Source organism: Gorilla gorilla, chromosome 4, assembly GCF_029281585.2.
Source record: "Gorilla gorilla gorilla isolate KB3781 chromosome 4, NHGRI_mGorGor1-v2.1_pri, whole genome shotgun sequence".
Taxonomy (NCBI): domain Eukaryota; kingdom Metazoa; phylum Chordata; class Mammalia; order Primates; family Hominidae; genus Gorilla; species Gorilla gorilla.
This window is the reverse complement of record NC_073228.2, coordinates 179,675,163-179,701,624: the sequence shown is the minus strand read 5'-3', so window position 1 is coordinate 179,701,624 and position 26,462 is coordinate 179,675,163. Positions and strand designations below refer to the sequence as shown.

Below are 26,462 nucleotides of genomic sequence, written 5' to 3'. Positions count from 1 at the left end.
GAAGGAAAGGGCGAGAAGCAGGACTGGGTAAGGAGGGAAGTCAATTTGCAACACAGGATGGCAGCCTCTGCTGGCTCGCTGGGAGCTCCGAAGGTGGTAGGAGCCTTTGGAGCTGTCCTCACTGGAGCAAGAGGGCCTGGCCTTTGTAGCGCCATGTTGATCAGTCACTGGATGCGGGCAGTTTTGGGAACAGCGTGTGGCCCAGGTGAGGTGGCCCTTTCCTGTGGAGGCAACCCTTGAAGGTGCGGATAGCTGAGGGCTGTCTGATGGTGGCACTTCCTACAGCTGGGGTAATAAGTCCTTTATTTCTGAAGGGGAACCTGAGTGGTGCATCGCAGTATCCACCTAACACCTGAGTTCACTTCTCTGTGAAACAGGGATAAATGTCCTTAGCTAACACTTGGTTAACTGATAAGGACTCGCAAATGATAGCTATTACATACTTTATAGGTAGTTTTCTGAGGTTTTTTTTTTGGTTGGTTGGTTTGTTTTTTAAGGCAGAGTCTCGTTCTGTTGCCCAGGCTGGAATGCAGTGGCATGATCTTGGCTCACTGCAACCTTTGCCTCCTGGGTTCAAGTGATTCTCATGCCTCAGCCTCCAGAGTAGCTGGGATTACAGGGGTACCCCACTATGCCCGGCTAATTTCTTGTATTTTTAGTAGAGATGGGGTTTCACCATGTTGCCCAGGCTTGTCTTGAACTCCTGATCTCAAGTAATCCACCTGCCTTGGCCTCCCAAAGTGCTGGGATTACAGGCGTGAGCCACCACACCTGGCCTTTTGAGGATATTTATAAGTGGTAAGACTTCAACTCAAAATAATCTAAGTAATGAAAGGAATTTACTTGTTCATGCAGTTAGAAAGATGGCATCAGGAATGGGTAGATTCAGCAGCTCAAAGATGTCCTCAGGGTGGATTGCATCTCCCTCTCCTCAAAGTATGTCCTCAGGGAGATTGCACCTCCATCTCCACAGACACACCTGTCTCTCCATCTCTAATTCCTCGGCATTGGCCTCACTCCCAGGCAATCTCCCTACTGAAGTTAAAGATTGCCCCCAACAGCTCCAGGCCCACAGCCTGCCAGCTCAGCAACACTGGCAGAAAGGTTGGACCCCACACCCAGCAATGAATAGCTCTAGGATAAACCCCAGGGGCAGACACCCATGGGCCAGGCCTGGGACATGGGCTCATCCCTAGACCTGGGGGGATGAGGGCAGCCCCTCTCCATGGGAACTGGGGAAGGAGGTTTCCTGAAGGGAAACTGAGATGCCGTGAGCAAAATAAAGGAGAACAGATGCTGGCAAAAACCAGATACCACTTCCCTCCACCTGGGAGCCCTCCCCATTCCATAGAGAGGGCGAAGGGGCATTGGATTGGTTGGCCTGTGTGGGGGCGTGTGCTAAATTCAGGAATGTGGCTCATGTGATCGCATGTGACACGTGTCTGTGTGGCTGCCTGGAGACACACTGCATGGCCCACTGACCGTGTTTCTGGGGTATATCAGAGTGGGTCCAGCATCAAAGGGGCCCCAGCTTCCTGGGGAAATGGGAAAAAATCAGGGGGTCAGACAGACTTGGATGAAATTATGTGTGACCTTGGGGTTAGGCTTCTGAGCCTGAGAACCCCGCTGGCATCAGATCTGAAGAGGGGACCGGATTCTCCCTGTGCGAATTAAGTGACAGCGTGCTCATGAAGCCCTTGGCATGGGGCCTGGTGCACTGTTTGTTCTCAATATATTAAACATGAGAATATTTTAAGATGCATTCCTTGGCAGATGAGATCGCCTACTTAGGAGGCGGTGGTTGCCCTGGAAACGTGGGTTTCTCTGCACAAAGGGTCTGGGACCCCTAGGGACTGGGTTTGCGTCTCTGACTTTCCCTGGGGCAAGACCCCCAGGATTTTTGGTCTGTGTCAAAACATCTTTCTCTTTTGGCTTAAGCTGTTGATCTCTCAAAGCCCCGTCAGACAGTCACTGTCTTTTGGCCCATGGGTTCTGGAAACCTGGTTTTCTTGAATGACTTCTTGGCTGCAGATCCTTCGCTCGGTCAGCCCTGGGCAGTGAACCCTTGCCCCTGGCCCCAAGACTGAGTCCAGGTGGACCACGAGGCCACGTCTGACTCTAATTTGTCTCAAAATCATCCTCTGCCTGGCTTCCTCCATTCAATACGCATTATTAGCATCTACTTTTGCCGGCCCCAGTGTGAGGCCCTGGTGGTGGTATCTGAGCCTCTCCCCTGTGAAGGATAGATGGCTGAGGACTGGGCCACACAGTGCTCCATGGGATGAGGCAGCAGGGAGCTGGGGGGCTGAAGAGGAGCCAGCCCCAGCCTGAGCCAGCAGTCCCTGGGTCTGTCTGGCTCTCAGGGGGTGCTCTCTTTGGGCTGCAAATATTTAAAAACATTTATCTACATTACCATTTCTGTACTATTTCATCAAATCTACTGTGACACTGATTGCAAGGTAAGCCTCTATTTTACCTACCACCAAGGAAATAAAGCTCACAAACTCTGACATCCAGCAATTGTAAGATGGCTCCCAATTTCAGTGATTTTAATATGTGAAAATATGTACTGCTTAGTATTGGTGAAATACAGTAATTATCAACATTTAAACATTGGGGAAACAGCATGTCAGTTTCTCAGAAAGTTAAAAGTAGAAATACCATATGAGGCAGCATTCCACTTCTGGGGATATACTCAAAAGAATTAAAAGCAGGGACTTGGCCAGGCGGGGTGGCTCACGCCTGTAGTCCCAGCACTTTGGGGGGCCGAGGCGGGCAGATCACGAGGTCAGGAGTTCGAGACCAGCCTGACCAACATAGTGAAACCCTGTCTCTACTAAAAATAAAAAAATTAGCCTGGCCTGGTGGCGGGTGCCTGTAATCCCAGCTACTCAGGAGGCTGAGGCAAGAGAATTGCTTGAACCCGAGAGGCGGAGGTTGCGGTGAGCCGAGATCACACCACTGCACTCCAGCCTGGGTTTCAGAGTGAGACTGTCTCAAAAAAAAGCAAAAAAAAAAAAAAAAGAAAAAAGAAAAACAAAAACAGAAAGGTGAGTGCCAGGAGCTGAGGTGAGGGGGCGAATGGGGAGCTAGTGCTTAAGGGGCACAGGGTTTTGGCTTAACAAGATGAAAGGATTCTGGAGAGGGGTGGTGGTGATGGCTGCACAACAGTGTGAATGTACTTCATGCCCCTGAAGTGTACACTTAAGAATGGGTAAGATGGGAAATGTTATTGATATGGATTTTGCCACAATAAAAAATAATGAGAAGACGTGTTTTAAAAAATCCAGCTATTTCACATTAAGCTCCTGTATTCTGGTTTCTTCTGAGTAACTGCAAACTCCAGCCACACAGGGCCCGCATCTCTGCACAGCGTTAGTCAGCTGGAGGGGAGTGGGGCTTTCCTCTTCTGTTATCTACAAATTTTAATGTTTATATCAAATAAATAATACATCTTAGGGTTCAACAATCAAAACAATACACAACAGTATAGAATGAAATCTCCAACTCCTACACCTGCCACCATTCGCTGGTCTCAATCCCCCACCACAAAGAAACCCTTATTTGAGTTTCTTGTGCATCCTTTCAGGGTTTTTTTTTTAATGCAGGTAAAAAGAACTATGAATAGATATTCCCTCAACTGTCTTTCATTTATAATAGGCTCTGTCTTTGCTTTGATACTTAATGATGCGTTTGGAAGAGATTTCCAAATCCATAGACAGAAGATGGCCCTTCAGAAGGGCTGGGTTCTCCATTAAGGGGAGCCTCCCCACACCAGCTTTCTTTGCGTGCCTAGTAGGTTCCTGGGGGCATTTGAATTCAGCCTCTCTTCTATATCCCGGGGCATTCTTAAAGGGCAGGGATGCAGGCTGGGGCCGAGAGGGTGGGTGAATGGAAAGAGGGACTTCCGAGTTTCTCTTGGTGGTTGGCATGTGTGTACATGCTTCCATCTGGCGTAAAGGCTCTCGGGTAGGAGAAGGGCACACAGCCCAAGGAGCTTGCCTGAGAGGCAGGATGCAGAGATAAACAAGGTCCAGAGAGTTCATAGTTTTGTGGAGGAGAGAGCAAAATGAGGCAAAATGGACAATTATAAGACCAGAATGGAGGGTATGATCTTGCGTAAGTTAATTAAACTCTTTGATTTCTTTTTGAGACAGAGTCTCACTCTGTTGCCCAGGCTGGAGTGCAGTGGCACAATCTCGGCTCACTGCAGCCTCCACCTCCTGGGTTCAAGTGATTCTACTGCCTCAGCCTCCCGAGTAGCTGAGATTACAGGTGCACACCACCACGCCTGGCTAATTTTTATATTTTTTGGTAGAGACGGGGGTTTTACCTTGTTGGCCAGGCTGCTCTCGAACTCCTGACCTCAAGTGATCCACCCGCCTTGGCCTCCCAAAGTGCTGGGATTACAGGTGTGAGCCACTGTCCCTGGCCAGTTAATTAAACTCTTTACATTTCTGGTGCCTCATCTGCAAAACTGTGATATTTTATTCCCCATCTTTCAGGGTTATTGTGCAGATTAAATGCAACAACACAATGCCTGGCATATAGTAAGCATTCATTCTATGTGGGGGCGTGGCAGAGAGAATCTGACTGCTTGGAGGTGACACTGAATGGGGTTTTGAAGGCCAAGTAGGAGTTTGCAAAGTGGAGAAGCTGGAGTAGTACATTCCCTCAAAGGAAATAATATTGGATCTCCTGGCTTGCTTTCAGGTATTAACCCTATATTAAATTAGCCCTAGAGGATGTAACTGAATCTCACACAGGTCAGGCATGCAGAATGCAGAACTGGGACTCACACCCAGTTCTGTGTGACTCTGAGTCTGGTGGTCAAAGCTCGCCTCAAAATGAGCAAAATGAGCGCTCCTGTTCCCAAGACTCACTCCTGCTGCAACTCTGGCACTCAAAGACCCAAACACGTGACTGCCACCAGCACTCAGCTCTGCTCTCCCCTGTGTGAACATCCTTCCCAGGTGGGCCCTCCCTAGAAGGTGGCAGGAGGAACACTGGCAGCTCCAGACCTGTATGTAGCCATTTAGCCAGAGCAGAGGGGAGGGGAGGGTTGGGGAAAGGAGGGGAGGGGAGGGAGGGGCAGCTGCTTTCCCAGTGGTTCTCGTGAGCATTTCAGATGGGGTTCTTACTGGTCATAGCTGCTTCATGGGATCATCCTTGAACCCATCCTGATTCACCTTTGAAGTTGGCCAGGGGAGCCAGAACAGGGGTTGAGAGTAGAGAAGGGTGGTCCCTCAAAATAATATCGGGGTTCTGCTCTTAGAAGAAGGAGAGAAAGCCAGCATGCTCAGCCGGTGTCCTTCACAGAACCCCAGAGGAGTTTGCAGCCTGGTCTTCAGGAGACAGAGCTGCCCAGTGATCTCCTTTGAGCCTGGGCTGAGAAAGGCATCAGGCTCCTGAGCTGGGGGAGGGGGAAGGGCACACAGCCTGAGGAGCCCGCCTGAGAGGCAGAATGACCATCCTGACGGTGGAAAGCCGTGTCAGGGAACAGGCATGGTCGCGGCGAGCTGCTCAGACAGGGCGAGGAGCATTCCTGTCTCCTCCCCACACTGTCCTGATTGTGATCTGGAGGAAGGATGTGTGACGAAGGATCTGAGCTTCCACAACTCACCAGCTTGAACCACAGACTCCACCTGATCAAGCCCTCAAGGGATTAGCAGTGATTAAGTAAGAGGAAGAAAGGGGTTTTAGAAATTAGTGCCAACCCCTGGAGGGACAAAACCAGCCTAGGGGAAGCCAGAGAGGTGAGCTTAGTCCCCATGGCATCTGCTGACCCTTTGTGCAGAGAAACCTGTGTTTCCAGGGCAACCGCCACATCCTGATTGGACACCTCACCTTGCCAAGGAGTGCAATTGGAAACATTCTGGCGTATAATTTATTGCAAACATTCTGCGTATCAGGCCCTGTGGCAGGTGCTGTACATACATGGTCTCCTTCCAGCCTGTCTGTGTGAGGGGGTATTGTTCCCATTTCGCAGACGAGGAAACTGAGCTTCTAGGAAACTAGGAGACTTCCACCACGGTCACACACTGGAAGGTAGAGAAGCCAGATTCCCCCCAGTCCATGTGACATACAAGCACCGTTTCTTCCACCCTGGGACCCCTTTTCTGCTGCAGGCCAGAGACCCAATTGCAGCCTGCAGCACCCCAGAAACATGGCAGGTTGGTGGTGCGCCTGTGTCCCACAGTCACTCAGCAAATATTCTGAGGACACTGGAACAGGAGGCACAGAGGGAGACTTTACTTTCTGGCCTGCGTCTCCTGCCTCCCTTTCTCATCTAAAGCAATTTGGGTCCCCATTGCTTCAGAGAGGAGGAGATGGGAGGTTTAGGAGAGAGCTGGGAGGGGTAGAATAGGCAGGGAGAGGTGGGGAGGGGGCCAAGGCCCCAGACCTTCATTAGCCTGTCCCCAGGGGACTTGGCAGCCAGTTATTAAATACTCCCTATGTTGAAGAGCTTGGTGGGAAGGGAAAAACCAACTGTGGGAGTTGTGTGTTGAGGGGGTGGGGCTTGGCTCTGCCTGGACTAGGAAACCCCTTGGTCTCATTTGATTGGGGGAGAGGTGATATTGGGGCTTCTCCAGGGTCTATACCTGTCACCATGGCTACCCCCTGGCAGCACAGATGTCTTGGGCATCCTTAGATGCAGGCAGGGAGCTGGATTAATGTCAGACCTGGTCCCCATGGCCCCTCTGAGGGGCACCCCCATCCTGAGGCCTTGGTTTCCATGGTGGGGGCTGGGGGTGTCCATTGGACGCTCACACCCCGCCTTGTCTGTCTCTGAGAATCCTGCCATTTCTATTTGCAGTTTTGGGGCCTCTTCCTGCTCCCATATTGCAGACCATAGCATTTTCCCTTGTTCCATGTGGAAGGACATCTGTTAGGTGGCTCAGTTCCCCTGGCCTCTTCTCTCCCTGTCACCATGTGCTCCCCGGCCATCGGTGGTGACTCGAATTCCTGTCTACAGCTCAGACCTCTCTGCTGAGCAGCTGTCTCCAGGGTGTCTCTTGGGGTGTTTCCAGGCTCCACAGACTCCTGCATTCTCCTCCTCCCCTCAAATCTGCTCTGCCTCTGTGGCACCTGTCTTCAGGAAGAGCACTAGTCCAGGCCAGAAAACTGGACTCATCCTCAACTCTGTTTCTTTCCTTACCCCCCGCAGGGATGTCAGCTCTCCAGTGTCTCCCTCCACTCCCTTCCTCACAGCCCTAGACCTCACACCTTCCCTTCCCTGTTGGACCATTTCACAGTCTTCACTTTGGTCCCACTGTCTGTCTACATCTCTTTCCTGCCTGATATTTCCAGAGGCCCCCAGCCCTGTGGTTGAAGTTCGCCCTCCTTATTCTGGCATTCTAGGCCCGCACAGCTGGGCCCCCGCTGCAGCCTCTGCTTCCGCATCCCCCTGCAGCTCTTTACACCCTCCAGTTCCCACAGGGGGCCGGCTCCCCCAGTCTCGGAGCCTCTGCTCCTGCAGCTCCTTCTGCCTGGGATGCCTGCCCCCCATCCCCACCCCCTGGCTTTTCGTTTTCAATCTTAGCTAACTTGAGAGTCAGCTCAGCTTCTGCCTCCTCTAGGAAATGCCCCCAGCAGGTTTGGGTGTCTCTACCCTGGGCTCTGGCAGCATCCTGCGCGGTCCTGCTTTACAGCACTGAGCATGCTGTACCAGAGTCGGCTGCAGATCTGGCCCCTGCCCCAGCTCACTGCCAGAGCCTGGAGGGTTGGCATTGGGGGCCTTGTTTATCTCGCTGTTCCTGGCATCCAGCTCAGAGTCAGGCCTGTGCTTAGTGCTGATCCAGGGCCTCAGGGGGATTGTTTGTTAACCATCCTGTTGAGTACCAGTATCATATCCGTTTCCCATTGCTGCTGTAACAAACGCAGTGCCTGAAACAACACAGTTATTCTCTTAGGGTTCTGGAGGTCAGAAATCTGACCAGACTCAATCTCACTGGGCTAACATCGAGGTGTGGGCAGGGCTGTGTTCCTCCTGGAGGCTCTCAGGAGGAGTCTGTTTCCTCGCCTTTTCCCGCTTCTAGAGGCCGCCCACTTTCTTTGGCTCATGGGCCCTTTCTGTCTTTAAAGCCGGAAATGTTGGGCTGCGTCCTTCTGACACTGCTATCACCCTGGCTCTCTTCTGCCTTTTTCTTCCACTTTTAAGGACATTGGTGTTTACACTGCACCCAATCAGATAATCCAGGATAATCTACTCTTTTAAGATCAGATGATTAGAAACCTTAATTGCATCTGCAGCATTAATTCCTCTTTGCTGCATAAGATAAGAACATATTCACAGATTCCAGGCATTAGGATGTGGACATCTTTGTGGGGGTGAGGGGCATTGTTCTGCCTGCCACAATGTGGGGGACACTGGAGAAGACAGAGCCCTGTCGGGGGAGGGACCATGCTCCATGGAGCTCCAGGAGTGGGGAGAAACCAAGGGCAAAAAGATGGTTGAGGTCTGAGAGCGGGACGGTTTGATGTAGGGAAGTGCCGTTGTGGGACAGCCAGAAAGAGCTTGCCTTCGGTATTGGTCAGGCCTGCACACAACAGTGACCCAACCCAGATGGCTTTAAGTACAAGGGGATTTTATTGACTTACTGAACTAAAAAAGCCAGAGGGAGGAACTCTTCCAGGTATGGGTTGGTGGATGTTCAGATGATGCCCCGACAATTCCATTTCTCTTCATCGCACACGTTTCCTCCTCATCCGGGATTGGCTTCATCCTCAGCCCACGTGAGATGACAGTGAGGCAGGCAGCACTCGTGCCTCCCAGTCCCCAGCTTTGAGTGCACCAGGGAGGAGGAACTGCGGTCTCAGCACACTTCCCGGCCCCGCCTTGCCCAATTGGGTGCTGAGTCTGGCTTCCAACCAATCACAGGACCAGGGGAGCACTTGCCGAAGATTGGATTGGATTTCACGCAAATCATGGGTAGAAAATAGAGGAGGAGTGGGTTCCCAGAGGAAATTCTGGGCGCTGTTTTACCAGATGGGCGGTACCCCCTACTCTGTTATAGGGAGGCAGGAGAGGGAACACTGGGCTGAGAGGCGACCTGGATTCCATTTCTGGTTTAGCTGCTGGTTTGCTGCATGACCTTGAGCAAGTTACTTAGGAACTTCTCTGGGCCTTGCTGTAAAGCAAGGGGGTGAGGCTGGATGCTCTCTAAGGGACCTTCCAGCTTCGAAAACCTTACCACTCGGAGGCTTTTCCCATCTGTTTAGCCCATCTGTTTTCTTGTGCCTGTAGACACCAGTAGTAAAAATCCTTAGAAAACCCAGTGGGTTTTCTGTAGGGAAAGTTGTGGAGAGTAGAGCTAAGTTTGGGATTGGCAGCAGGGCTAGACAGGCATTAGGAAGCTTTGTTCTCTGCATGCAGTGCTGCTGGGAGGTAAGACCTTGGATCATGGGAGAATTTGGGGCCCAAGCAAATGGTCAGAGACTATCACAACCTCGGGCTGGGTCTGCCACTAGGGTTAAGCCTCACTCTGTGCTTGGTGTCAAGACTGAGTGTGTGGCCAGGGTTGGGGGTACAGTGTGAGTCGGGGTCACTCTATGGCTGAGGTGGAGACTCAGTCTAGACCTGAGGTAAGGGACCAGAATCTGTCCAGCAGTAGGCAGGGCAGATGCCATAAGCTGGTATATGGGGGACTCAGGTGTCATTCAAAAGCCACTTTGGCCACACATGACTTCTTAAGCACTTATTATTATTATTATTATTATTATTATTATGAGATGGAGTCTCGCTCTGTCACCCAGGCTGGAGTGCAGTGGCTCAGTCTCAGCTCACTTGAAGCAATTCTCCTGCCTTAGCCTCCCAAGTAGCTGGGATTACAGGTGTGCACCACCACACCTGGCTAATTTTTGTGTTTTTAGTAGAGACGGGGTTTCACCATGTTGGCCAGGCTGGTCTTGGACTCCTCAGGTGATCTGCCCGCTTCGGCCTCCCAAAATGCTGGGATTACAGGCGTGAGCCACTGTGCCTGGCCGGCATTTATTATTATTTAGTAGCTTATAAATTTTACTTATTCTCTTGTTTCTTGGCCACTGCCTTTGACTAGAATGTTGAGTCTATGCAGGCAATGACTTTGTTCTTGGTGGCATTTCCAGCCCTTAGAACAGTGCTCAGCCATTGTAGGTGCTCAATAAATAATTGTTGAGTGACTAAATGAGTCATGCTGAGTGCACGCATCCAGGGGTGGCAGTGCTGTATGCCTTAGACTAGCAGTTCCCTGACTTCGCTGCCCATCAGAACCCTCTAGAGAGCTCTTAATTAAAAACCCCAATGCCTGGGTGGCTGAGGCAGGAGGATCATTTGAGGCCAGGAGTTCAAGACCAGCCTGGGCAACACAACAAGTCCTCATCTCTTAAAACAAAACAATATTTAGCTGAGTTTGATGGTGCATGCCTGCAGTCCCAGCTACTAGGGAGGCTGAGGCAAGAGGATTGCTTGAGCCCAAGAGATCGAGGCTGCACTGAGCTATGATTGCACCATGGGGCATTCCAGCCTCGGTGACAGAGTGAGACCCTGTCTCAAACAAACAAACTAACTAACTAACTAACTAACTAACTAACTAACTAACTGAAAAGCACCTCCATGCCCAGCATGCACCCCATACCAATTGAATCAGATTGTCAGGGGGCCAGGGCCAGGCTTCAGTATATTTTGGAGCTTCCCCAGGCTAGTCTGCTGTGCTGCAAAGTTTTAGAGCTACTGCATCAGACCACGTAAAGTACAGGAGGGGACATGCTACTGCAGAGGACACACATGGTGGCCGCACATGTGCAGGAGGGAGGAGGGAGACCAGAGGTGTGCTGCAGCGAGGCTGGAGTTCTGGGCGTTAGGATGGAGACTTTGTGTCCTAGATCTCTATCACATTCTCCGGACACCCGCCATGGAGGTGATTACTCTGCTATCACAGAATGGATTTTGGCCAGGAGTCAAGAAGAGCTCTTGCTTCCCAGCTAAACGATGGCAAATCAATTTGAGGTCTTGGCTGGAGAGGCTGATTAGGGCTGGCAGCTGGGGAGGCTCTGGCAGGCAGAGCCAAGGCAAGGCTCAGCTAGGCCTTGGAGAAGGTGGCTGGCAGGAGCTGGGGGCCAGCGTTGGGGTCCAAGAGCCCAGCCTTCTCTTGAAGGGTGGGGGAAGCCTAGGTGCGTGACTGTTCGGGTTTGGGGGTGCAAGTTCTGTTTGTTTAGAATAGTAATATGAACAGTCTTAGTCATCATTTATTGAGAACTTGCCTTGTGCTGGGCACTTTAACATATTTTTGCCATGACTGGGCAGTGCAAGTCTTATCTCTTTTTACGGAGGCCCTGAGAGATGAGATAATGTGATCAAGGTCAAATGAAGCCTGGCTTGGAACCAGGTTCCAAGTGTTTGCTCATGATAGGCTGCTTGCTGTGTGTTGATTTGCATGTCCCGACTACAGGCTCCGGTGACCATGTCAGATTTGGGTCTGAAAGGCAGTGCTTAGCCTGGGTTTGGCTGTGAGGAGGCCCTTGGTAGGAAGGCACTTGCTGATGGCAGAAAGGAATGAGGAGATGTTTTCTCAATGGATGGATGAATGAAGGAGTGTTTATTAACTAGAGACTAAAGAAAGAGCTGCAGGTGTGCTGAGGTCTGCATTGTGAGGTAGACAACCTGCAAGGCGGGGGGCGGAGGGGGGGGCACTCCCCAGGGAGCTTCCCTCCCAGTATTCATGCCCTGTGTAGCATCCGCTCACATTGAATCACAGCTGGTTGGTGTGGCTAATAAAATACTGCAGAAGGTATGGTATGTGTCTGAGGCTAGGTCATGAAAGACATTGCAGCTTCCACCTTGCTCTCTTGGATTACTCACTCTGGGGGAGGCTAGCTGCCATATTGCAAGGATGCTAAAGAAGTTCTATGAAGAGGCTCTGGAAAAGAGGCCTCCTGCCAATAGCCAGCACCAGCTGCCAGTCCCATGACTGAGCCACCTTGGAGGTGGATCCTCCAGCCCAGTCAAGCCTTCAGATGAGACTGCAGTACTGGCTGACATCTTGATTGTAGCTTCATGACAGACCCCAATCCAGAACTACTTAGGCCACTCCAGAATTCCTGACCCACAGAAATGGACAGAAAATAAATGTTTATTGCTTGAAGCCACTAAGTTTTAGGGTGATTTATTTATTTATTTTTATAGAAATAGGATCTCACTCTGTTGCCCAGGTCGGAGTGCAGTGGCATGATCATAGCTCACTGCAGCTCAGCCTCCTGAAGCAATGCTCCCACCTCAGCCTCCTGAGTAGCTAGGACTACAAGTGTGCACCACCACACTCAACTAATATTTTGGGGTAATTTATTATGCAGTAACAGGTAACTACTGCAAATTGCTAAGTGTCTTTTGAGCTAAAATTCAAGAGCGCTTCCTGAAGGAGTCAGTTATTCCCTCTGTCCCCTAACTCACTTTAGCCCTTGACTCTCACCTGTCTTGTGTTACATGAAAAGACAGAAGACAGATTGGTTTTTTAAATCCAGGCTTCCCAATTTACTATTTGGATGACTGGAGGATTTTTATCATGACAAATTATTCTCCTTATCCTTTTCATTTCTTCTCCCTCCTTTCCTTTCCTCCTCTAGTTACTTTTCTTCATCAGCCTTGCTATAGTAATAGTAGCATTTAGTAGCAATGGCTGTCTTTTTTTTTTTTTTTTTTGAGATGGAGTTTTGCTCTTGTTGCCCAGCCTGGAGTGCAGTGGTGCGATCTTGGCTCACTGCAACCTCCACCTCCCAGGTTCAAGAGATTCTCCTGCCTCAGCCACCCAAGTAGCTGGGGTTACAGGCATGTGCCACCATGCCCGGCTAATTTTGTATTTTTAGTAGAGACAGGATTTCACCATGTTGTGCAGGCTGGTCTCGAACTCCTGACCTCAGGTGATCCACCTGCCTTGACCTCCCAAAGTGCTGGGATTACAGGCATGAACCACCACGCCCAGTTGCTATTATTTTTTAGGTACCTGCTATGTGCCTGGCACTGTGCTAGGGGATCTATGGGCATTATTTTATTCAGTTCCTTCAATGACCCTGGTGGTCATGGTGGGCATTAGTATATATAGTAATTTTTATTATGGATTATTATGTATGTATTATAATACATAATAATTTTTAAAAATAGATAAAACCCAGGTTCAGGGCTGTTGGATCACTTGCCCAGGATCAGATGCAAGGAATCAGATTGAAGGCCAGGTTTGTCTGAGTCCAAAGCCTGTGTCCATTCCCATTTCACGCTTTTACCTGTGAGCCTCAGCTTTCTCATATGTAAAGTGGGGAGAATACTGACTTCACAGATTCCTGTTGGGATGAGGAGAGCAGGAGGCTTTAAAGTAATCAGCCTCCATGTGTGGCATACAGCAGGTGGTTGGTGAGTAGGGGTTCCCTTGCCTTCCCTTTTTCTCCCCTGTCTTATGTACTTTGACATGGGCTGTCTTGACCCTCATGTAGACAGGGCCATGGCAAGTGCCTCTCACAATGAGAGCAGCAGGGAGTTGATGTGGCCAAGAGCTGAAGACCCCTGGTCCTGTCCCAGGATAGAGTGGATGCCCTGGGTCTGGAGCCCACGGAGATGGTGACACCAGCTCTGACCCACCCACTGAGTCTGTGCAATGTGCTGGCTCTGTGCTCCGACGGGGAAGTGCCCCGCCTGAGCTCAACCAGAGGGGAAGGGCTGGAGCCTGCACTCATACCCAGACTAGTGCCTGTGGAGACGCTGGGTGTGTAGCGTTGTCTCCAGCTGGAGAATCCCAGCTGAGAAAACATTGTCCTCAGGGGGTATCGCATCATCTCTCAGATCAGGCAAGAAGCCCCAATTAATTACAAGTGCTAAGTGAGTGGTCTGGAAGCAGGATTTTGCAGTCAATTAAAGAGATGCTGGAGGAGGCTTCATTAACCCCCTGCTTCCTGGCAGCTTTTGGTTTAGGAGAAAGAGGGGAGCTGTCTGCCTAGAATGAGCTTCCCAACACTGTGGACAATGTAAGCAGGAGTGCGCCCTCTACCTAAGATGACATAGGAGGTTTTCCTGAATTGCATGGGAGGATGGATTTGACTTTACATCCCCTTCCCATCCCAGGTTTCTTGATTTCCTGTGCTTTGATCCTGTAGTGAAGTCAATAGTCAAGACATGGCTACATTTTGGGGTTCACCTTCCTCACAGCCCCAGATGATCTTCCTCAATCTGCACATCTGATCATGTCATATCTCTGCTCAATACCCTTCAGTGACTTCCCATTGCCTGCAGGTAGAGTCCAAGCTCCACGTCCTGGCACCCAGGTTGAAGTCCCTGACCTCTCAGCCTTTCACGGAGAGCTCAATGAATTCACGCAGATACCCTCTGTTTCTCCATCCCCCACTCCCACTGCCCAGGTTAAACTACTTTTGTCTGCTCCATGCCTTTGTTCATGCCAGTCCCTCTCCTGGATGTGCCCTCCTTCTCCACCAGGCTGATTCCTTCTCATTGAAGACTCATCTCAGATGTAAACCCCTCCAGGGAGCCTGCAGCACGATCCCAAGTTCACCAGTGGCACTGCTCATGCTGTGGTGGGCAGCTGTTCTGTTTCTCCATTATCTCCTCCTTCAGCACGTAGGTTCCTGGAGGGAGGGCAGTATGATTGGTATTCTTGGTGTCTAGCACATGGTGGAAGCCCAGTGAATACTCATTTTACCGGAGAGGATTAAGACTCTTAGGAGAAGACATTCAGGACTGAAAATGAGAGGATGCTGGCATTTACTGACCTTGCGATCCACTGAGTGGAGTGGAGAGGAGATGGAAGCTGAGGGCAGCTATCTGAGTGTCCCAGGCTGGGTTGTTTCTGGAGGTGCGCCCTGAGTCTGAGGAGGACAGTGCCTGGGGTGCTGGGCAGAGCACACAGGTGGACTCTCAGGGAAGCCACAAGCCCTTTTGTTCTCTTTCTCTCCAGTCCCCACCCTTAGAAGGCCCTCAGAGCCCAGCCTGGGGGCTCTGGGAATGACCTTAGTCTTGTAGAGGCTCCAGGAGAGCCTGCCATTGGCTGCTGCTCCAGCTCTGAGACATTTCCTCTACCGCCTGGGACCCTGTGGCTGAAGAGGTTTGGAGCTCTGGCTTCTCCAAGGCCCTGCTCTACTCCAGTGCTTTGTAGGAAACGGGGAGTTTGCCTCAGTCTCTATGGTGGGCAGCCTCTAAGATGCCCCCAATAATCCCCTGTCCTAGTATTCACACCCTGTGCGGTCCCCTGCCCAAGAGTGTGGGTGAGTCCTGTGACTTACCTCTAGCCAATAGAAGACGGCAAGGGTGACGGGGGAGTAACCTCCATGATTAGTTTATATAACAACGTGGCTTACATCTTGCTAGCAGACTCTCTGTTGCCTTTGTGGCTTGCACGCTTTGGTGAAGCAAGCTGCCCTGGGGTGAGCTGCCCCAGTGGGAGAGGCCCACCTGGCAAGGGCTAGGGGATGGCCTCCAGCCAACAGTCAGCCAAGAACTGAAGCCCGCAATCCAACAGGAACTGAAGCCTGCCAGTAATCATGTGAGCTTGGAAGTGAGTCGTGCCTAGCTGAGCCTTCTGATGAGACCCCAACCCTGGCCTGCACCTTGACTGCAGCCCTGTGAGAGGTCCTGAAGCAGAAGGACCCTGGTAAGCTGTGCCGGGACTCCTGACCCACAGAAATGGAGATAACACACATGTGTTGTTTTAAGCTGCTGAGTTTGTAATAATTTGTTATGTAGCCATCGATCACTAGCACGGCCTCCCATTGCACACTGAGCTCCCTCTGACTCAGAGAGTCCAGGGGCCCTGCTACCCACAGTGCACTAACCCAGGGGTATGGGCGGATCTGGGAGAGCAGGTGATGTCAGGACATAGAAGGTGGGGGATCAGGGTCTGCACCCCTCCCCACATTTCCTAGTAAGTACAAAGAGCCAAAAGAAGAGTGACTGTGGCTACCAAGTAGATGGTGCAGAGATTGATATCTTGGGCCCTGAATCAGCATTGGGCTCCCTGGCAACACACTGTGGGCCAGACCCTATGCTGGGTGTTGCAGAGGGATCAGAGCACAGGCCAGCCCTGCCCTCATAAAGCTCCCAAGTTAGTGAGGGAGACAGGTGCAGCAACATCTCTTTCAACAGAATTTGCAAAGCTCCATTCACTGAATGCTTGGCGTGTGGTGCTCGAAGCATGTGCAGGACCCCATTTACTCTTCACAACAAGCGCGGAGATCGGAGCAATGCTTATCATCCCATTTCACTTGCGAGCAAACACTCAGAAGGGTTAAGTGGCTTACTCTAGATCACTCTGCTGGGTGACAGAGCCGTAAGCACACCCAGCACTGTCTGAACACTCAGACGTGATGCTCTGTGGCTGTGAGCACAACAGCCTCCGCTCCGGTCAGGGAGACAGGGGCTGGATCAGAGTGGGCTTCGCAGAGGAAGTGATGTTTGAGCTGGAGCTTGAGGGAGCTCCAAGCTCCTTAGAGCACCAAGGAGAGTAAGGGCACCATTCATCTCAGGCACCGGGGGCAGAACATGCAAACACCAAGAAGATGGTATAGATGGGGACTGGGGCACTTGGAGCACAGAGGTGGGTGTGGGTCTGATCAGTAGGTTGAGGCCACATCACACAGGGCCATTTGGACAATCTGGATGTTATCCTATAGGCAGGCGCCTTCCTGTAGGCCTTTAGAGGGCTCTGGGCAGGGAGTGACATGGTGAAGTCTGCATTTTGGATGCGCCTTGGAGGCAGGCACAGGGTGGCAGAAGAGGGTGCATGGAAGGAGAGGGGTGGGGGCTGGGAGACCATCGCGTGGCCATGGGAAGGGCCCAGCCAAGCTGAGAGGATTGGGACCTAACTAAGGCAGGGTATTAGGGTGAGGGTAAGGGTGGAGGGGGTTCCAGAACAGTTCTGACTCCTCACCAAGGCCTGGGAAGTGCCTGTGTCCGGGAGGAATGCTGAGTGGTGTCCTTTCTTTGGGACCCCAGGCTTCTGCACGTGGCCCGTGGGGAGTAGGTCTCCCTCAGTGTCTGGGGAATGAATGAGGACAGGTTGCTGCCCACCGTGCGACTTGACAGCATTCTCAGGAAGCGGCACCCTGAGGGGCTCGGGGGAAGGGGTATCAGAGATGGTGTGTGTGTGCGGGGGGTGGGGGGGTGGTCCATGGGGACCACTCAGCCCCTGGGGCTGAAGAATTGATTCTGGAAGGCAGGAAAGCAGAGTGATCCTGGAACCCCAAGCCCAGTCCCAACTCTGGCTGCAGTTGATTTCTGGAGTCATCTCCATGGTGTCCTGGCCAGAAGCCAGGGTAAAATTGAAGATTTTCTGGGGCCTCGAGCTTTGTGGGTTGCCTCCTCCCTGGTGAGTCGGTGCCCCTGTTTGTCTCTGGTGGTGCCGATGGACAGAAGAGCACAGACAGAGAGCTGCTGGACAAGGTCTTTTTCTTTGTTGTCATGGTTGATTTTGTACATTTCAGCATTTGCATCATACAAAGGGGGGAGCAACAGCCATGGCTTTTGGTCAGGTTCAGGGGGGCTGAGGGGGTGCTCCTCCCCTCCCCCCAGGCACTGACACATTGAAAGGAAGCAGAGCAACAATGACACAGCACGAATGTGGGAAAGGGGATCCCCCACGCGGGCAGGATGGTCCATCTCACTGGGGTCTCACCAGGACTCCCCGCTCCCACCCGGGGCCAGCACGAGCACCTCCCGTTTTCTCCCCAGTGCAGAGTGTGGGGCGACAGGAGTGGGACTGGAGCAGGGGACATTTGGTGGGAGGCATATCCTCAGGCCTGGGAGCCCAGGCTGGCCCCAGCCTCCCTGTGCGGTCAGGGGCCTGTGGAACCCTAGAGGATGGAGCAGGTGGACAGCAGGGGTGGGCAACCTGCCAGCTGGGTACTAGGGCTATTGGGGCTGGGGGGTCCACCCCACTGTACTCTAGCCACAAGGCTGTGGGGTGGCTGCTTTGCCCACCAGCTGTCCCCCTGATAGGGGCTCTGGGCTGCAATACTTCTGTATCCTCCCTGTTCTCTCTCTCTCTCTTACACACACCTGGGATGGCGTCTCGACTTCCTGATTCCATCTGGAGGAGTACCCTGTACAGCTTTGCAGTTAAGGACACCTTCTGGGAGCTTCTGGATTTGGAGGGGAGGACGTCCATGTTTGGAGATCCTGACCTGTCACTGGTGCCCAGCCCAGGGCGATCCACAGCCACCTTTTTGCTTCTCTCTGGCAGCTCCTCCCAGGCATGGGAGCCTGGGCCCTTCCCTGAGAGCACACACGCTCACCTCACCTGGTGCACGCTTCCTTGAACCTCATTCTTTTTTCACCCGTCTACAAATGATTGCTCCTTCCTATTTTCTTATCTGGGGGTTCTCTCCCTTGTGTGTTGTGTGCGTGCTGAATTCTGGGGCCACTCCTCCCCTAATGTGTTGCATGCACACTGCCCCATTTATATGTATGTGCACACTCATTCCCCTCCCATCCAGTGGGTCACACACACCTCACCTCCCAGGCGATCCTGTGAGGATGCCGCCCCTGCCAGAGCAACTCTCACGTATTCTGTGCACTACGTGCTCCACACAGACAGGCTCTCTGGGCCACACATTAGCTGCTCTCCACAGCCAGGTCTGCATCAGTAATGATAGTCATTGTGTTCTCCTGGGCCTAAGAGTGATCACTTGGCAGTGGCTGGAGCCAGGTGTGTGCCAGGCAGAAATTTTCTCCTATACCCACCCCCAGGAAGACCTGAAGTCCTGCTGTCCCGGAGCAGAATAGAGGGGTCTGGGACATGGACCCAGACTAAACCAGCCATCCTGGAGGGCAGGCATCAGGGTGGGGCTGAAAGCCCCGATCCCACTCTGGGAATACAGAGGGACTGCACTGTGGAGAACACCAGGGCAGCCCTCTGAGGGTCTGGGGTCCCTCCGGCCCACCTGGGGTATCTGGTTCGACTGGGTTCTCTTGCTCATCTGAAGCACCCTGCGCCTTGGTCTCTGCTACCTATCTGGTACTCTCTGTGTCCTGGCATCACCGTCGAGGTTTGAAGGTCCCTGTCAAGTGGCAGAGGGGGACCTCTCTGAACACTTGTGTCCAAGTGGGGCTCACACACTGGGACTGGGGAGGCCTGGGGCCCCTGGACTGGGCCCTGCCTGACTCTGGCCCAGGACCCCAGGGTTCTTGAGAATGACCATCCTGCCCAGGATAACAGACACAAAGAGACAAGCAGACAACAGGGGTGCGAGGCGGCTCGCCATCACAGACACAGGCACAGACACAGACACAGGCCCCCTGTGTCCAGGGGGCTGGACACATGGGCACAAGGTGGGGGCGGGGTGCGGGGAGGAAGGTAGGTCAAGGGAGCTGGAGCTGTCAAGGCCCTGCTCCCCAAAGAAGGGACAGACCAGGGGACTTTTCTGGTTCCCTAAACATATGGATTGTTTTGTCTCGTGTTTAAAGTATTGCAGTCTAACTGATATGGCTTTACCTATTGGAAACGGACAGAGAAGACACATGTCTGTCTCTGAAATAAAAGCAGAATCCACTAAAATGGAAAACCTGCAGAATGCAAACGGGCCAATGGGAACAAGGGCTTCAGGGGCAGGCAAGTCGCCCCCTCCCTGGCCCCTGCTTTTGGGATAGGCCCTGGCGGGGGCCCAGCATGGCTTCCTGGGGCACTGCCTGGGTCCACTGCAGTGGGATTCTGAGGACCTCAGGCAGGAACCCCCCAAGGGTGGGAGGACTCTAGGCCAAGGACAAGGTCTCCCGTTAGAGGTGGCCAACTGTGACCAGTGGTCTCAGGGCTGGGAAGGGACATCTTACCCACGTTCTTTCTCCCCAAGCACACATCCATGCACACAACTGTCTTTTCAGACCCCCAAACATGCACACAGCAGCCTTCAAATGTCTCTGAATTCTCTCAAACACACGCTTCTGCAACACCTAACACATACCCATCACTCCCAATACACACGCCGTTCTGAAAACACATTCTTACACAAGCTAACATATACAGCCTCTAAACACGAGATGGATAGCACACACATATGACACAATTTCAACCCAAATACACCACCTCAATCAAGCACACATACACAAGGCTAACATACACAGTCTGTAACACATAGATATGACGACTGCAACACACACAATCTGTAACACATAGATATGACGACTGCAACACACACAATCTCAAGACACACACATGCTCCAGCCCTACACATATGCATATGATCTCTGAACACACAATCTCTGTTGCAGTCTCTGCCACGCACTATCATGCATGCATGGATACAGTTTCCTCCCTCATGTGACCCCTCTTTCCTCACCATCCCCACACAACTGACTGAGCAGAAAGCTTTGATAATTTGAGTGGCGGACAAATGCCAGTCCCAGACGTCCCAGAGGAGAGTTTGTCCTTGGCCAATTAGATGAATGGATGGACACCTTCTGTCAAGTGGGAATTGGCTTCTCACCAAAGCCTTGGGGCTTTGGCCAGGAAGGGTCCTTCCTCCTGGGGACCGTGGGGCCCTGGAAGCGCATGGACAGGACGGGGTGGGGAGAGGGGTGGATAGGAATGGGGGCAGCTTGGCCACACCAATGGGGGTGTTCCCCATGGCATAGACCATCGCTACCCGATGGCTCCAAGTGTTTTCTGGGGGCCTGGGCAGCCCCTTGACTGAGCAAGCTGGGCCCAGCCTGGCAGTGGGGGCCCAGGACCTAAGTAGGGTGGGGGTGAGGAACAAGGGGCTTCCCTACCCGGGGTTCCTCCACAAATGAGCTAAAGTCCACAAAGGATCCATTTGAAGGGACCAGCTTGGCAGGGGCCATGTCTCTCCAGGTGCCCCTGGGCTGGGTGTCACCGAGGAGATGGAAGAAGAAGAGCCCCAGCCTCCCGCCCAGATCCCAGCCTGGCCAGACCCGGGGCCTCTCAGTCTGGGCCTTCCCGGGACAGGCTTCCCCTGACTCCCTTCCTCAGAGCCAGGCCACTCAGTGCTCCTGCCCTGACCTGGGGGCCCACTGAGGGTTAGAGGCCAAAGGTCAGCATGCTGCGCAGGGCTGGAATGTGTCATTACTTTGGCTGGCTGGGGACAGTGGTCCTCCTGGCAGTGGGGAGCAGGGAGGAATGTATGGGGGTCACCACACTAGCACGACCTTAGGCTTCCTGAGGGGGCCCCCCTGACCCCTGCTGGGGAAAGACTGTCCTCCCTTTTTCAAGCTACTTGGGAGTGGGGTGCAGGTGGATACCCTGGGATGAAGGGAGGTGTGAGGGAGAGCTGAGGGGGAGAAGCCCCTGGCCAGGGAAGGGGGGCAGAGGCCAACTGAGGTTTTCCCCTTCAGAATTGAGACTTAACCTAATAAAAAGAAAAGAAAGAACCAAAAAGAAGTAGTAACAGGTGGAGTGGGCTGGGGCAGGAGGCCTGGTTACTTCTTGAACATGTCCTGCAGCGGCCCGGGCAGGTATTTGAGCACCGTGTCCAGGATGCTCTCCTCTTCCTCCTCCTCCTCGTCCCCGCAGCCCGCAGGGATGGCCTTCTTGGGCCGGGTCAGGCTCCCCTCGCAGGGCTGCTCCAGGGCTGCTTTCTCCTCTGCTTCCTTCTCCTCCTTCTTCTTCAGCCCATACTGGGGAGGGGGAGGGCAGAGAAGAGCATGAAGCGGGGTGGGCAAGGAGACAGTGGGAGTCTCATGATCATGCAGCACTGGCTGAGGTGGCCAGGAGTACTTCCCAAGCCTCAGTCCTGTCATTAGTAAAGTGGGGATAAGGGTGTCTTCCCTGTAGGATGGTGCCTGGTCCTCAGTGGGAGAGACGATACGTGGGGTTTCCTTTAAAATTAACACCTGCCCATCAGAACTTCCTGCTGTGTTGAAACCCCCAAAGATCTGAACACATGGCGTTTGCTCATATATTTTGAGCCAAATTTTGGTGACGAATCTGACTTGAACCAATAGAAGACTACTTCTAGCCTTTATTTATTGCGCCGCACTGACAGACATGCACTGGACTGTCTGGAGTAGGGTGGCAGCCCCAGACCCGCTGGGAGTGACACCTGACAGCACAAAGTGCTTAGGACACTGTGGTATTTTTCGAACATTCCCAAATTCAGAACTGCACTCATTTTTGGTCCCAAAGATCTGCAGTACGAAATGGTGGACCGTAGGGTCCACCCTCTTGGAGTACCTACTACGCGCATTCTCTTACTTAATCCCCAAAAGGATCCCTTGAGGGAGGTGTCCTTGTGATACCCATTTTGCTGATGAGAAGAGTGAGGCTCAGAGAGAACTAGGGCGAAGGTGAGAGCTGGGATCCAGGGGAGCCCCAGCAGGGGCTTTAGCTGGACCGGTTTTACCCGCTTGTGGCCCTCCCCAGGGCGGGCGGGCGGAGCTGACCTTATCTCGGATCTGCTGCCGGACCTTCTCCCGCTCCGCCTCCATGCGCGCGTGCTTGGCCTTACGCTCCTCCTCCTGCTGCCGCAGCGCCTCCTGCCGCTCCTCCTCCTTTTTCTGCGCGTCGGGGTCCTTCTCCTCCTCTCCCCCCAGCATCTTCCCCATGTCCTTTGTGGCCCCTACGAGGAAGGGGTGGGAAGGAGAGGGCGGGGTCAGCTAGGGGTCAGGGCTGGGGAGAGAGGGGCCGGGCGGGCCGAGGCCACCTCCCACAAGGGTGGTACCGGCTGAGGACACGCGGAGGGGCGCTGGACCTCACCTCCAAGGGCCTGCTTCATGACGAAGTCCATGCCGCCGGCTCTGGTTAGCGTGCCCTAGCCCACGGCAGAATTTGCATGCAGCGCTCCTGGCTGGCCTGGCTTGGGGAGATGTGACAACCTGCAGAAGAGAATTGGGAGTCAGATGGGAGAGGCCTCTGCACAGGCAGGGCGGGGGAGCTAGACAGACAGCAGCCTCACCCTGGTTCAGACACCAGGCACCCATCGCTCTGAGGTCAAGACCCAATGCCCTGCTGGAGGAAAAAGGAGACGGAAGAGAGCGATTTACTGGGCAGACACGTAGGTGCTGCCAAATAGCTTTTTGAAAGCGGTTTAGTCCCTATTTTAAAGCCTTCATCCTGACCCTATTGTTCAGATTTGATTGAAGCCAGGAGCATTGGAAAGAGCCTGGAACTTGGAGTCAGGCAGATCTGGTTTCCAACGCCACCGTCATTTCCTTATTTGCCATGGGACCTTCAGCAAGGCCCTAACCTGCTCGAGTCCCCAGTTTCCTCCTCTCTAAGAGAGAAATGGCAATGCCACCTTTCCCCGGCTCCGGCGGAGATTGGAGGGGGCCCAGCCTGGGCCACTGGATCAGCCCATCAAAAGACCAGCCGGTGTTACTGCCCCAGCCAATCGGAGGCAGCTGAGCAAATGAGAACAGCCAGCTTGGATAAACAGATCCTGACTTTTGAAATTAGACAAATGGAAAATACGTTATTTTTATTGTAATGTACATGTAATTTTTATGTTTTATAGCTTAATATCGATTTTTATTTTGAATTTCACGTGGGAGTGTTGGAGACATTATAATCTTCTGGGGGCTTAGGGCTTTTAAACTACCTAGCACGGGCCTTGCAGGCACTCGGCAGACATTAGCACCCTACTCCTCTTCCTAAATCACCGACTTTCAGTTTTTATTATATTTTTTATTATGTTTTTGCCTCAGAAGGGTTCTCCAAATAAAATCTTAATGGGATTCTCAATATGCAAAATATGTAAAAGTGGAACCCTTCCAGTGGAGGTGGTGGGGGAGGAAGAGCCTTCCCCCTTGGCCTGCTTACCATCTTCCCCCTACATCCCTGAGAAGCTGAACCCTAGTGCTCTAACTTGAGATTTTCTTTGTATTTTAACCATTCAGTTCCACTGTTCTTTAACAGACACAGATCTCTTTTCAAGTGTAGAGGGGACATCCGTGAGCTATCCAAAGTGTGAAGTAGCTTCATGGTAAGCTGAGGCCAGGCCTGCTCCCCAAGGCCTTTTGTCCCACACAGCCTTGCAAGGAAGAAAAAGGGTTCCTGGGAAAGGGTGGCAGATGTTGCAACCTTGTTGGGTTCAAGGCTGGATATTGCAGCCTGGCTGAGTTCAGGGTCACTGGTTGTTCTTTGATATATTTTCTTCATTTCTCTCAAGATGAGAAGTCATATCGGTAGACTGAGATTATTTCATGATATGGGGCCCAAGAGCTTATCTACGTGATCAGACCATCTCATCTGATAGGTTGTTTTGGGAAGAGAAAGTCATGATGTGTAGGAAAAAAAAAAAAAAAAAAAAAGAAGCAAAACACAAAACAGCCCAGGGGCTTTGGCATCAGACACACCTGGTTCAAAATCCAGGCAGCTATACTTACTGGCTGGGGGTCCCTGGGCAAGCTTCAGTTTGCTCCCTGCAAAATGGGGGAGTATTAAGGTTGCCCTTGAATGGACGTTTGAAGGAGAATGAATGATACCGGTCAAGTGCCTGGGGTGTTGCAGGAACTCATAAAATGTCAGCCGTTGCCAACTACATATTTGTGGAACAAGCCAAAAAGGAACAGGCTTTCCATGCTTTCTCAGAAATGCAAGAGAACCCACCCTCCTAACCCCGAATTCTGAGTTTGAAGGTTGCTCAGCTCAGTCAAGATGTTTTCGTTCGATTTAATACATTGTGAAAAAACTTCATTTCTAAGAACAGGAAATGAACAATTTAATAATCAAGTGATTTCAGAAACTCTTGGGTTCCTACTCTGTGTTTACATAGAGCTCAAGGAATTACCAGGTGGCAGTGGGAGATGCAGGGCTCTAATTTGAGATGTTCCAAATTGGTAGGCAGGGCACCCGGGCTTTAGTTGCAGCCTCATCCCTAACTTGCTGGGTGATTCTGACACGTCTCTCTCCTGGATCAGATGGTCTTCCAGGCCCTTTCTCCCATGCCTCTGTTGAAGCAGTCTGCAGCATTTGAACTGCTGACAACCCCACTGTACCCTCAAACCTCCTTCTCTCTTGGTTCTGTGACTCAGTTCTTTCCTATCCCTGCTTCCCCTTACTGTTTCCTCTCCTCTCCTCTTTTCTTCTCTTCCTTTGCCTTTTCTGACTCCTCTTCTTCCTCCTGTCTCTTCCCCATAACTCTGACCTCAGCCCCTGCCTCTTTTTACTTTCTAATCTTTCCCTGGGAGAACTCATCCATTCTAGGGGTTTTAATGACCACTGACACTGATGACACCTAGACCTCTATATTCACTCATCCAGCAAGTATTAATTGAGCACCTACTATATGCCAGTCAATGTGTTAGGCACTGGGGATTTACAGGAAACAGGACAGACAAAGCCTTGCCCTCATGCAGATTACATTCTGAGGTATGTATGTGTGTATGTGAGTGTGGGGGTATATGCACACATGCGTAGGAAAATAAGCAATAAATAAGTAAAAAAACACATTTACCTTCTCCTGGATACCCTTTCCTGGATGCCTGTGGGCACCCCTCAAACTTAACATGCCATTTCTGTATCACCAAACTATCACCTTCTCCAGCCACCTCTGCTTGCCAGCATGCATTCATCGGACATTGTTTACCACTGCCACCCCTCCCCCAGTTTGCAAAGTACCTCTACTCACCACTGAGTCTTCTCAGTGCTTACATCCCTGTGACTCTAAGTAGCTCTTCTTCAGCCTGCTGGGATTCTTTATCTGAAATTCCCGAGTCTGCCCAAAAATCCTGCTGCCCGATCCCAGCATGGACCTCTGAGCTGTTAAGCAGTCTCCTGTTCACTCTGTCTACACTCTCCCAACCAATTCTCCTTTTCTTAAGGCCCAAACTACTACTGCCTCTTCCCTCTCAGCAGGTGACTTTCCCTCCACTTCATGGGTGAAAGTATAAGGGGTCTGAGCTCTGAGGTTAGGCATGCCTGACTCAGATCTTGAATCTGCCACTTTTTAAGCTGTGCAATAGTGAGTAATTGACCTAACCTCATCGATACTTGATCTTCTCTATAAAATGAGAATTATAATGCCACTTTGAAATTTTAGAAATACTCTATGGGATGTGTTTGCACGTGCTGGGTGCTCAGTAAATGGTTGTAATAATCAAAACAATTAATGTCAGTGAGTGGGAGCTCCTGTAACCTCCCCTCCTTCTAGCTCCTGAGGAAGAAGCCCTCTCCTGGCTGAAGCCAATTCATCTACCTGTGCCCTGGATTCCCTCTCTTTGTACCTCACCACTCCCTCTTCCTCACATCTTCCATCCCTCTCCGTATGTTGCTTTTATTCCCTCCCTTCTCTAACTCCTTCCCTAAATTCTGCGTTTCCCTTAATCCCACCCCTCTCACTTTGTGACGAAGTGATCTCCACATGGTATCTCCACATCTTCACCTCCCAGTCAAGCCCTACCTCTCTGTGAGACCAGAGCTCTGCTGCCTCTGCAGGAGCCCTGAAACTGCGGTAATCAGTCGCCAGAGGCTTTCCCATTGCCAGATTCAAGAGGGTCTTCATGGCCGTCATCCTCCTCCATCCCTCTGCTGAATCACATGCTG

The 26,462-nt window shown here is 51.9% G+C and overlaps 1 protein-coding gene across 3 annotated transcripts in view; it reads right to left on the bottom strand.

The window, feature by feature from the left end:
• Window positions 1–17,402: 17,402 nt before the first annotated feature.
• CPLX2 (complexin 2) overlaps window positions 17,403–26,462 on the bottom strand; it is an 87,901-nt gene continuing 78,841 nt past the window's right edge. For all 3 annotated transcript variants that reach the window (XM_004043039.4, XM_004043038.5, XM_004043040.5), the window contains 3 exons: window positions 22,677–22,795; window positions 22,364–22,539; window positions 17,403–21,598 (listed from right to left, as the gene is read on the bottom strand). In XM_004043039.4, the coding sequence (XP_004043087.1) occupies window positions 21,401–21,598; window positions 22,364–22,539; window positions 22,677–22,707 (405 nt within the window). In that variant the 5' untranslated portion in view covers window positions 22,708–22,795 and the 3' untranslated portion in view covers window positions 17,403–21,400. The remainder of the gene's footprint in view (window positions 21,599–22,363; window positions 22,540–22,676; window positions 22,796–26,462) is intronic.